This window comes from Thamnophis elegans, chromosome 2, assembly GCF_009769535.1.
Source record: "Thamnophis elegans isolate rThaEle1 chromosome 2, rThaEle1.pri, whole genome shotgun sequence".
NCBI classification, from domain to species: Eukaryota; Metazoa; Chordata; class Lepidosauria; order Squamata; family Colubridae; genus Thamnophis; species Thamnophis elegans.
In genome coordinates this window covers 19493234-19505955 of record NC_045542.1, presented here as the reverse complement: position 1 = coordinate 19505955, position 12722 = coordinate 19493234, and the positions used below count along the sequence as shown (strand labels likewise).

General features: G+C 39.8%; 1 protein-coding gene across 2 annotated transcripts in view; it reads left to right on the top strand.

The window, feature by feature from the left end:
* COL2A1 (collagen type II alpha 1 chain) overlaps nt 1-12722 on the top strand; it is an 88705-nt gene that overhangs the window by 25988 nt on the left and 49995 nt on the right. For both annotated transcript variants that reach the window (XM_032210352.1, XM_032210351.1), the window contains 6 exons: nt 277-330; nt 420-473; nt 2205-2249; nt 3018-3071; nt 6249-6293; nt 7468-7521. In XM_032210352.1, coding sequence (XP_032066243.1) covers nt 277-330; nt 420-473; nt 2205-2249; nt 3018-3071; nt 6249-6293; nt 7468-7521 — 306 coding nt within the window. The remainder of the gene's footprint in view (nt 1-276; nt 331-419; nt 474-2204; nt 2250-3017; nt 3072-6248; nt 6294-7467; nt 7522-12722) is intronic.

The window sequence follows — 12722 nt, the reverse complement described above, 5'->3', positions numbered from 1 at the left end:
ATGAAGATAATCAGATCGAGAAGGAAACGAAGGGTTATAAAGGCCATTTTTTGTCTGACTTTGTTTTCTTTTATTGTGATAAACATCTGTGCGCCCGACTGATTTAGGTTCTATGTAAAGGACTATTGAATTAGAAACCCAGTTTTTCCTTTAACTTTTGCAGATATCGTAGTTTTTAATCTGTTACGAAGTTAGCAGTAATGTGGGAATTGTTGCATGTGTGTTTTAGAAAACGTGCCTATTTTTTTAACCAATTAATTTCTCATTTAAATTTAGGGTGCTCGAGGTTTCCCTGGCACCCCAGGTCTTCCTGGTGTCAAAGGTCACAGAGTAAGTTTGTATTTTGCACATTAGATTTTTTAATTTTAATTTAATTCAGAATTGATCCCTATACTTCTCCCACTCTCTCTCTCTTCTAGGGATATCCTGGTTTAGATGGCTCTAAAGGAGAAGCTGGTGCTCCAGGTGCTAAGGTAGGACCGAGAACTCCCATCCTAACATATGATTGGTGAAAACCCTGCTATTCTTTTAGCATATTGTTAAGCTTACATTTATTTGTGCCTTTTATTCATTTCCCACCCATTCCCAAATATTAAATTATAACTGATCAATTCCTACTTTTTTTAAAGGGAAGCTTCGATTATGTTGAATCCAATGGTTGCAGGCAGGAAAAGCAAAATTAACCATTCCTAGATTGAAATTCATTTGATAGAAAAAGAATCTCAGCTGCCACTTTGCTGGTCTAGATTTTTTTCCCCTCAAGGAAGTTACATGAAAGGGAGCAGCAGTTACGGTTATTGTAGAAGGGAGAAACACTCCCTTTTAAAAGGATGCTGATTTCTACTGATACAGAAATCAGTTCAGGAGAGATGCCAAGTCAGACATTAAACAATGAGATTAGTAATCGATTTATTTAAAAATATTTTTAAAAGAAATTGTACATTTGTTTTCACTTTTTAAACGAATCAGCAAAAACTGTGATTTGAAAATAGTTAAATCATGATTATATTAATTATGCCATATTGATACAGTGTGTACTTATAGTTGTATTATTTTATGGCCACCAATTGGTGTTCCTTTTGCTAATCTCTGTGGTGCCACTTACTACCCATTGTATTATGATATCTCTAGCCATCCTATTTATCTTAAAAACAATTGGAATTTTATATTAAGACACTTGCATTGCGAAGGAATATGCATGAGGATTCCCAGAACGCCTAGGTCCTGTTTTATACTGTGATAGACAATAATCAATCAATCAGAATTGAGCTGGAAGGGACCTTGGAGGTCTTCTAGTCCAACCCACTGCTCAAGCAAGAAACCTTACCATTTCAGACAGGTGGCTCTTCAGCCTTTTCTTAGATACCTCCAGTGATGAAGCACCCACAATTTCTGAAGGCAAGCTGTTCCTCTGGTTAATACTTTTGATACATTTGAACAGTTGACCTACAGAAATCTTTCTCAACTAAAAGAAACTATTTGCATCATTAAAAATATATTCTGAGAACTTTAAGAGAAGAGCAATCTTGATCTCTTCCTCCCAGCCAGTCTTTTTTGCTGTCTAAATTTTGCTCCTTTGAAATCCAGGGAATCCAGAACACGTTCCACCTCAATAACTCTCAGTTCTAGAAAACTGGAGTTCTTTTGCAGCAGGAGAATTCACCTCAAGTAGCCCTTTGTATAGCAACTGCCTGATTAGCTACCATTCACAGTTATGACTGTGATGAAAAAGTAACTTTGAAACCAATGTTCACATTTATGATTTCAAGTCTGTAAAGTAAAGGAAAGCTGAAGTAAAGTAAGCGCAGTCTTGGTTTCACTTAGCAACTGCTTTGCTTAATGGCTGAATTGCAGGTCCTAATTATGATCACTAAAGAGAACTACCTGTACTCCCTGAACAGTGATTAAGTGTTAACCTGGCTAACTTGGTACCAAGCTTTTGGTACCAAGCTGGAACTGATTACAGACTCTAATAGCTATAGGGCATCCTCTAATGAAGATGTGTTGAAATGTCCAGCCATCAGTTAGCTATTGATGTGTTTTCCATGTTTTTGAATGTCCCTCTAGTGTTCCCTTGATGTGAAAGGTAGTAATGATTTTGCAACTGAGGCCAACTATGATGTCCCAATCTGTTTTGTATTTTCTGTTTAATGACACAAATGTCTAATAATAGTTTAGTTACCATTGTTCCTTTTTTTCTCTAGGGTGAAGCTGGATCTTCTGGGGAGAATGGTTCTCCTGGTCCTATGGTGAGGATCCATTGTTCCGTTAGTTTTTAATCGCTATTACCAACATTGTAGGTTGGCCATTGTCCATATCTGATTATCCATATAGAGCATACTTTGTCCATCTACATATCCCTTCTTTGCATCCCCGTAGGTTAATACAAACAAACTGCATTTACATTTTGAGTTCCATGGAATCTAGATGACACAGGTAGAATTCTTATGTAAAGTAGTTTCCTACCCATGCTTCCTTAGTCACAGCGTGTATGTGCTTGTGCACAGTATCAATCATGGAAAATGCATACACACAAACAGTAGAATCCTACAGTATTCAGATCTCTCTCTCTCTCTGCATCTCTTGCTTGTATATCCTAGCAGGCATTTCATAGGTGAATTATTATTATTTATCGCATGACATATTCACATCACATTTCGAGAAAAGCAAAAGATAAAAATACAAAATATGAAATACAAGCTCTAAAATATGTCTAGATTACAGATACATTTTTTTTCTTCATTTGTCACAGCCAGGAAATCAGCAAAGTCTCCATCATAGATTCCTTTTTGACACTCTGTCACTACATGTTGAATAGTTTGTCTTTTGGCCCCACAGTTGCAATTCAGTGATGGTATAGAGGGCGTCCACACATCTACCATGGCCAGTGCGAATTCAGTCCAGTGTTGGTGAACTAGAAGATAAAACTCACAGGATATTAGTTTTCAGAAGATAGCTCTCTTGAAGGACTGTAGGGCTCTAATACCTTTTTAACCTTTGCTTCTATTATTCCTTAGGGTCCCCGTGGCCTTCCAGGTGAAAGAGGACGTCCTGGCCCATCTGGTGCTGCTGTAAGTATCAGCATAGTTTGAACGTTGCAGATCCTGCCTTCTGGACATGTTGCTTGAGTGCTTTTTAAATCTACAGAATGCATAAACCAGGGGTGGGTTCCTGCCGGTGTTGGTACTGGTTTGCTTTGCGCGTGTGTGCGCAGTTCACTGTAAATTATTCTCAACATGCACGAAAAACATGAAAAACTACTAAAAAACATGCCGGCAACGGCAGCGGAGACCAGGAAACTGGTTCAGAGGCGTGGCCAACCTGAGTCGCTGCCGATTCTGTGACCCAGGCCTAATTCCCACTACCAGCTCGCCTGAACCGGTGCAAACCGTAGAAGCCCACCACTGGCATAAACGCATCTATGCCTTCAGCAGAAAATCCTTGCCCTCTTTGCAATCTCCATCTAATTCACTGCGGCCAATTCAATCTCCTGGAGTAGCGGTGTATCCTCCTAATGTAAAAGATGAAGGAAAATTAATGCAGTACCATGAGGGCTGTGCACACAAACCACACATACTTTTTAATATACCCTTGGATAAGGATGGTAGCATTTACTGTGCCATGAATAGTGAAGCTGTACAAAAGCAGTGTTAATTAAAGGGAAGCATTTGTGTGGAAAACAGTTTTAATTATCTTGTGGTCTGGACCTCAAATATAGGATTAAATTTTGTGCTAAACCTGTCTTGGGCACCTTCTAGTTGTGTGGACCTAAATTCTCAGAAATGATTGGGCTGCTTAGAGAGACATCGGAAATTGCCCAGACTGAGAAAGGCTGCAATAAAAGAAAAGCCAATGTAATGAGGTCCTCCTTCCTTTCTTCTTTCTACCTGCCTTTCCTTAACTATCATATACAACAAGATTATGGAAGCAACATGTAGTGTGGGTTGCCTTTTGAAGTAAAGCTTCTAGCTTAATGGCTCTAGAAGCAACTTCTGGAAGGCAGGAGAATAAAATAGCATCTTAATGTAGCTGTAAATTTGGATGTACCTGAGATGCTTAATCTCAGATCTTATAGGATTAGTAGAGAGCCCTTTTGTGTAGTGGTTAAATCTTCAGGTTAGAAACTGGGAGACCATGAGTTCTAGTTCCACTTTAGGCACAAAAACCAGCTGAATGACATACATGGTCCATTCCGTTTGATCTTCTCAAAAAATTTGCATAGCCAATTAGTCTGAGAAATGGTGATTTACCCAATGTCAGTGGGTAAATTCTGCAGTGTACTGTAAGTACAATGCAAAACAAAGCTGAACTTTCATGTGCAGATATTTTTACAGAGCTGTAAGTCAAAATAAATTCTCCCCTTGGTCCATTTCACATCTCAAAAAGATGTGATCCCTCGTTTGCCACTGCACTAAACATTGCCTGAAATCTCTTTTGGCTTTTTTTTTTAACCACATGGTAAAATTTCTCTAATGGTCATTATAAAACTCAGCAAGGCTGTTTTTGGCTTAGGTTCCAGACTGTTTATTTGCACAGATTTGAAATGTCGAAGACATTAAGGAGCTGAAGTAATCAAGTTACTCAATAGTAGTAAATCAAGATTTGCAGTAGTAGGAAAAAGTAGGATTTACTGTTTCCTGTGACTAAATTTAAATCCATCATATTGAAGAGATTTAAGAGATTGAGGGAAAGTGAGGGACAAGATACGTGGTTCATCTCAGAATAGGCGAGTCCCAATTCGACAGACGTGTGTGTATGGTGGTGGTGGGAATTAAGATATTTTGTTTTTACTGACTGACTGCAATACATTTGAGGGTGGGAAGTGATTGTTGAAAACCTACCCTGTTTTTACCCCAGTATAGTATTAAATATAGTTTCCTAAAATCGATGTCATTCTTATTTCCTTGGTTTTGCCACTACATGAGTCTTGGCAACAGGAAGGTAATTTCCTGGGGGCTATTTTGTCATCACTATAGTTTTTGTAAGTTTCTTATCGCTCACCAAATATAAAGACAGTTTACATTTGTGGTGGAGAAAAAAATATTTTTAATGGTAATTGTTAAAGCAACAACAAACACATTTTTTAAAATAGTTCCACTTCAAAATAGGGGAATATAAACTTTTGAAGGTGAAATCAAATAATTTTATTCAGAGTATACAGTTGGGATGTTTAAAAGGGGTTTTAACTTGGTCTAAGCAAATAATTCAATAAGATGTGTGGTTTGCAATTGAGCGATCCTCTGGATTTGCTCTTTGAATCCACAGAACGGTTTTATCAAAAGTTCTTCTGAGTTATCTGAGTGGTTTATCCGTTAAGGAGTTATGTTTGCACAAACTTAGTTTTTTACTATAATCGAAGGGAGGCATGTGAAGGAGGCATGCTTTTTGTTTGGCTTTAAGTCCTTTGATGGCATCCCCTTGAGGGTTTTGGATTGTGCTGACGAGAGTCACGTGACCCTTTGGCCTCACCTTTCCATTTGTTTTCCTGGCCCGTTGCCTGAGACAGGAGCAACTAGGCCAAGCAATTAGTCTTTAGTTACAGGAGGGCAGGAATGTCAACCCATTAGCTGCTGAGAAGGACTCCTACAAGAGGCCCTGCTCAGGCTCTGGGATTGTGTGAGATTAGAACTACAGCCCTGTAGAAAAGTACAATCCTTTCTAAAACCCATTGTTCAAAGAATAGCCTTAGATATGACTCAGATGTCCTAAAATTGAAGGATGTTGTTGTTTGCCATAATTTTTTCAAGACTAGTATGATTTCCCTTTTTCTCTTGTGAACCAAAAGACATAGATGATTAAAAAAAACAGAATTTTTCTAGAAGAGTTATATAGAACTGTAGCATATCTAACTTGAAATTTAAAGAAATCCAATTTAGACCCTTTTATTCCAGCTGTTGCATGCCTCCAAAACTGGAAAGTTGTAGAAGCGACCCTCAAAGATCTTTTCATTGCTTGTATTCTCATGAGCATGTACTTTCTCACATATTCCATTTTGCCTCAGGAGTTAGAGCAGTATATGAGCAGATTTCTACTCATGTAACATATTTCTTCTTCCTTTTTCTCCTCCTTGGCTTCCTGGCACGCCTCCAGCTGTTAGTATACTGATGGAGAACAAGGGAGTAGGGCAGCTATTAGATAGCTAAAGACTTGCTCAGAATTCTAAATCCATTTGGCAGCAAAACTCCAAATATAACAATACTGTTGTCTGACGAAGTATATTTTTCTGAGTCAGTATTTTGTTCACACAGGGTGCTCGTGGTAATGATGGTCTCCCTGGTCCAGCTGGTCCACCGGTAAGTAATTGTTATAATTTTTCCCCTTCTGAAAAATGATTGTTACATTTATCGTTAGTATAATAATATGATCTAACTTTTTTTAAAAAATAAAATCCTCTCCTTGGTGATACCAGTGATGTCATGAAAGGCAACAACATTATATTGTAAAACCTATCCTCTATACCTGTGATGGCTAATCTATGGCATGCGTGCCAGAGGTGGCATGCAGAGCCCTCTCTGGGCACGTGCGCCATCGTGCAGTTTTTATGACTTTTTCCCTCTTTTATCCCTGATCAACTAAGCCAACTTCATAAATCTTCCCTGAATTTTTATTGAAATCTCTAATGAATAACTCACAAGAAAAAAAGAAGAAAGACTTTGAAGGTAGCTTGTTAAAAACAAGGAACAACAATAACCTGAGCCGAGGTGGTGCAGTGGTTAGGGTGCAGTACTGCAGGCCACTTCAGCTGACTGTTATCTGCAGTTCAGCGGTTCTAATCTCACTGGCTCAAGGTTGACTCAGCCTTCCATCCTTCCGAGGTGGGTGAAATGAGGACCCAGACTGTGGGGGCGATATGCTGACTCTGTAAACCACTTAGAGAGGGCTAAAAGCCCTATGAAGCGGTATATAAGTCTAACTGCTAACCTTATACTTTGAAACTAGACTGGATCTGACACAGATTCCAAATTCAAATTCCAATAATATCCAAACCTTTCAGTTGATTATGATAAATATATTACCCAACTCCGGATTTGTGCTTTCCCCTCCTCCGGACAGCATCTATTACATCCACATTTTCCTTGTTTGAACCTTTCTATATTATTATAAGCACCTTTTTTTCCTGACCAAACTTCTAAATACAAAATAATAATAATTTGGAACAGATGGAGAACTGGAACAGTGAAGGGTGTTGAGTGCTCTTTTTACAAATCTAAGAGTAACTAAAAACACCAGCAACTTTATTTCTTGTCTCAGTTTGACCAAAGACTTGTTTCAGCTATAAATACATTGTGAAACTCAGTTCAAACTGTCTACCTTATATGTTTAGATAAGGTAGATAGTCTACCTTATACTTTAGGAGTGAAGTGCACAACTGCTTAAATGAGCATCAAAATGCTAAATGTTTAAAAGAACTCGGTTCTGCTTTTTGTCAAGCCCACTAAAGCCACTTGTTTTGTTTCCTTTTTTCAGGGACCTGTTGGCCCTTCTGGTGGACCAGGGTTTCCAGGAGCTCCAGGGGCAAAGGCAAGTCATGCTTCAAAGCCAAAGAAATGTCTCTGCAATTGTGTAGCATAAATTGCATCCACCTCCCAGCGTTCTAAATGCCACTCTGCTAACTCGACACTGGGCATCTTTCCTTCTTTTTATCAGTTTATCCATCTGAAGAACAAGGAAAAGAAAAAAGATTTAATCTCCCTGATTATTATTTTTTTTAAAAGGAAGAAAGTACAGGTAGTCCTTGACTTACCACAGTTCGTTTAATGACTGTTCAAAGTTACAACAACACTAAAAAATGTGACTTACGACCGTTTTTCACTGTTACCACCTTTGAAGCATCCCTGTGATCATGTGATCAAAATTCAGATGCTTGGCAATTGGTTCATATTTATAACTGTAGCTGTGCCCCAAAATCATGTGATCCCCTTTTGCAACCTTCTGACAAGCACAGTCAATGGGGAGGCTAGATTCACTTAACAACCGGGTTCCTAAATTATCAGCTGCAGTGATTCACTTAACAACTGTAGCAAGAAAGGTCATAAAAGGGGGCTAAACTCACATAACAAATGTCTCGTTTAACAACAGAAATGTTGGGCTCAGTTGTGGTCGTAAGTCAAGGACTACCTGTATAGACTAGATTTATATTAATAGATCTCCCAGGACCCATTTTTGATCTTGAGGATTACTTCTTTGGAGGGGGCAGACAGCCGGATAATTTTAAGGAATATGGATTATACTGAAGAATATTGTGATTCCATCTTGTCCTGTCTTGTTCTGTTTTATCTGTTTCTGTGGGTGCATAATTTGCTGCAGTGAAATGGAAAAGCAATGAGTCTAGCTAAGAAAACAGTACAAGGAGAAAGCAGGTTTGGGGATTTTTCAAGACTTTTAGAAAATGTCTTGAAATAGTGGCTAATATAAGGCTTGTCAATATCCTGTATTGGATAATGTGAAGACCTTTGAGTTGATGACAGATAAACCAATTTAGACTTCTTCTTTCTTTTTTTTAGTAATGATGATTTTGTTTGTAGGGGGAATATCTTTAACAGAATTAAGGCAATTATTGATTATGTTTAATAATGTTTTTAAGACCACAGGTCAAAATAACATTTTAAATCAAGGGAAATTCTCCCATTCACTTCCTCATCTAGAAAGTTTGTTGAAATATTTATATTGCAATGATTATCAAATGGAATAATAGTTGAGACTGAAAAATACGCTGGTGAAAAAAAAAATCTCACATCCATTTTCTGCTAAATTTTGCTCTTGCCACAAGTCTTCCCACTCACACGTTCATTCACCATCAGTTTGAGAACAGATGTAGAAATTGGTGACTGTGAATTTAGCACTATCCCACATGTGGTAGGATCTTGCCAGTTTAAAAACCGGTTCAGTAAGCCCATGCTTCGCTCGCGTGCACAGTTTTAAGGAAACTTACCTGCTGCATTACTGCTGGGGAGTAACACAGCTGAGGTGTGGCAATCCGCTCTGCTGTGTGAATCGGCTGAGAAGATATAGGTCAGTAAACGCAGGGGCGAATGGGTGGGCCCACCTTATTGTCAGAGCAAACTGGTTCACTCCCAGCTGATCATCAGAGCTACCGATTTGCCTGAACCGCTAGAATCTCACCCCTGCTTAGATACTTGTTCAGATCAGTGGCGGGTTGCAGGCGGTACGCCCTGGTACAGGCTTACTGGTTCCCGCCCAGAGCACCGGGTACCGTTCCGGTATGGTACTCCGAAGGGCCCACCCTCCCGCCCGAGCTCCTTACCTTTCTTTAAACTCTTCGGCGCTTCCACCCACGTGCGCAGCATGTACAGCACCTGCATGATGCTTTGCTGAGTAGCTGGAGCATCACGTAGGTTTCGCTGGAGGGTAAGATGCATGCGCGTACTGTGCATGTGTCTGCGCGCGTTGGCGTGTGTTCATGTGGAGGATGCCAGGCCCCGGTTGCAACGGGATCCGGAACCCACCACTGGTTCAGATATAATCAACTCTTGTAAAAGCTGAAGAAGACTCTGCTTTCAGTGTACTATTGGCTCTGTTATGCAATTCTTTTTCAACAGTATCTTCATTCCTCAGTGAATTTCATATTCCTTTCAAATATTCCTGAGTATTTGGCCCAGGCTGCCTTTTGCTCTAAGCTTGAACAGAAATCAGAATTTTGCTAAAGGGACAAGGCAATCAGGGGATCAACTCCCCCACCCCCGCCCCCCCAGGAGACCTATCATAATGTTATGGTCCTTGGCTCAGCTTCACAGATTTCCTTATTGTAAGGCTCATTAGAGCGAGGGAAAACAGAGATACAACCGGAGAGAATGGCCTTCCCTTGGGAATTCCCAAAACCACATGGTTTCTGATTTGAGTGTGCTAATCTGCTAGTGGACTGGTTTCTAGGGTTACTAGACGGTGAAGGGGCCATGTGTATATGTGTGCGGCGAGGTAGAGATAGTAGGAAAGGAGGCCCCTTGTGCAGTATCCCACAAGAACTAACAATGGGTCTTCTTTATTAACAAAGTGCCCTTGTTGCAAAAGATGAAGAAAAGAATCCTTCCGAAGGGAATGTCAGAGATAATAATAAGATGGGGTGAGAGAGGGGAGAGGAATATTAGCATTTTGCGTTTTAGGAATGGTGCTTTCTTTGGGAGTTGGGGGAAGAGCAAGAATGGAAAAGCTTGAAAGTTTGGTACAAAATACCCTGAGAATGTGCAAGCTTTCAGATTCTCCAGAGCTCTTTATTAATTGATCTAATTCAACAAGGATGGTGGGAAAGAAGTGGACAAACCCAAAAGAACATGCCCTGTTTTTATTTGAGGTCTTGCAATTTAAGAAATAAGATTTTAATTGTCCACGTTACTCCCCAAAAAAATCAGGATCTCTTGCCCTCTCCCCAACCTGCCTCTCATCTGAGGCATGTTTTAGAATTCCTTTCCTTGGTCAAAATATCAGAGATCCTTGCCCAGAATCCATGGTATTTTAGTTTAAATAAAGAAATTTCACATTGGGAGCATCATAGCTTATTTATTTAGCATATGGCATATTCTACACGGCCTAGCAATATATATGAACATTTCACTCAGATGAGTAAAGCACAATAAAATATAAATGTCAAAAAGATCTATATTGAAATATTAATGTCTAAGGCTAGGCCATCTAGCCATTGAAGCGCAGCATTGTTTATATTTTACATGTTTATATTTTTTAAAAAAATCAGATATTGGACCAGTATATGCCCTCATCTTACAGCTCACAATGCTATCACAATGCTATCTACAGTTTAACATGGAACCCCCACAGTCACACTGAGGGGAGGATACTATGCCCCATTTATACAAGGAGTCCCAGCAGACACCATGTGAAGTGCAAATCCTATTCCAGATTGCCCATTGCTAACATGGCAGTTCAAAGCCTGGCACCTTTTTTGTAGGGTCATTTATATGTCTATGTCTGGGCATTCAGTGACCCATTTGGCTTTCCATTGGGAACCAATGTTAAAGTTGTTTAGCAGATGTTGAGCAATGTGGAGGTTTCCAGGATTTGAGTCCTCCTAGGGACACAGTGGCTAAGACACTGAGCTTGTCAATCAGAAAGGTTGGCAGTTTGGTGGTTCAAATCCCTAGCGCCACGTAACAGAATGAGCTCCCATTACTTGTCCTAGCTTCTGCCAGCTTAGCAGTTCAAAAGCACGTAAAAATGCAAGAAACATAGGAACCACCTTTGGTGGGAGGTAATTCCATGCTCCTTCAGCATTTAGTCATGCCAGCCACATGACCATGGAGACGTCTTCGGACAGTGCTGGCTCTTAGGCCTTTGAAACGGAAATGAGTATCCCCCCTAGATTCGGGAAGGACTAGCACATACTGTATGTGCGAGAGGAACCTTTACCTTTTACTAATAAATGAGGAAGGTTGGCTTACACCAGTAGGAGTGAATTGTTCATAATTTTTCTTTATTCTCTCACTCTTGCATCTTGTCTATGTAAAGCTGGCAGTGTTATATGGCTCAGAACAGGAAGCCAGCATGTTGGGGTGATTTTGATACATCCACTTATAATCCTCATGGTGTCATTGAGTCTGATGTCTAATTTATGAATGTGGCAGCTGTTAAACCAAACAGAGGCACAATATTCTGTAAAGTAGCTCAACCCTAGTGCTGATGACCTGGCATCTGAAGCTCCCCATTTAGTTGCACATAATTTCTGGAGTGTGGTGTTCTTGTATGCCACCATATTCTCTAGACCAGAGAGAGTCCAGTCCATTATTACTCCAAGGTATTTAGGATGAGGATTATAGGGGAGTAAGTTGTTGTTTCAATAGATCTTTAGAGTTTCATTTGAAGTTTATTGTTAAGGTGGAAGCATGTAGTTACCGTTTCTTTGGTGCTAGGAGTGACTCTCCAGTCAGTGAAGAATTTTCCCAAGGTTTTAAGATCTTTGGACAGGAGACTGTGCCACTTCCATGAGATTTTCTTGTACTGCTGTGGTCAAATCATCAGCGTATCCAAATTTGGATCCCAGCGTTAGACCACTTTATTCATCACAGCTTTATACTACTTTACAGAATAAATGTGAGATCCAAGTTTGGTCTCTTTTAAAGAACAATGCAACCAACATAAGACAATTATGTAAGATCTGAAAATAGGGGAAAATAGAAAGGAAAGCTATTGGCCCAAAGTTGCAGTTGTCAAGCTCTTCTTATAAGATACAGCTGGATTATTCTTACACGTCACAAAGAATCTAGTAGTTCCCCCACCCTCCCAATGATATTTAAATTCTTATTAGTAGTGTGACCCAGGAAAGCCTTTGATTGTCCTGCTGCAGGAAGTGTGTAACTTTCATCAGTTCCAGGGCCTATCAGTTCTATTGGACTATGCAGGCCACATGGAGGATTATGCTCTAATGATGGGTGAGGCCATTACCTATAGGAGGGAGTTTTTAGGTGCTTTAAGAAGTGCCTTAAGCATATACAAGAAGGCAGTCCCAAAGGTGCTGTTTCAAAAAACAACTGGACTTTCTTTGTTTTTCCTTGAAGATGTTTCTCTTCTCATCCAAGAAGTTTCATCGGTTCTTGGATTGAGACAACCTGGATGACTAAGAATCTCCATAGGGCCCTTAAGTCAATCATTCTGCCCCTTAAACTCCTCGCAACCACCCAGTGATAAGAACCTCAAATGGTTGCCTCTGCAACCACACTGAGAAGTTCTGAGTGGCAAAATAGGAAGGGTGGTGG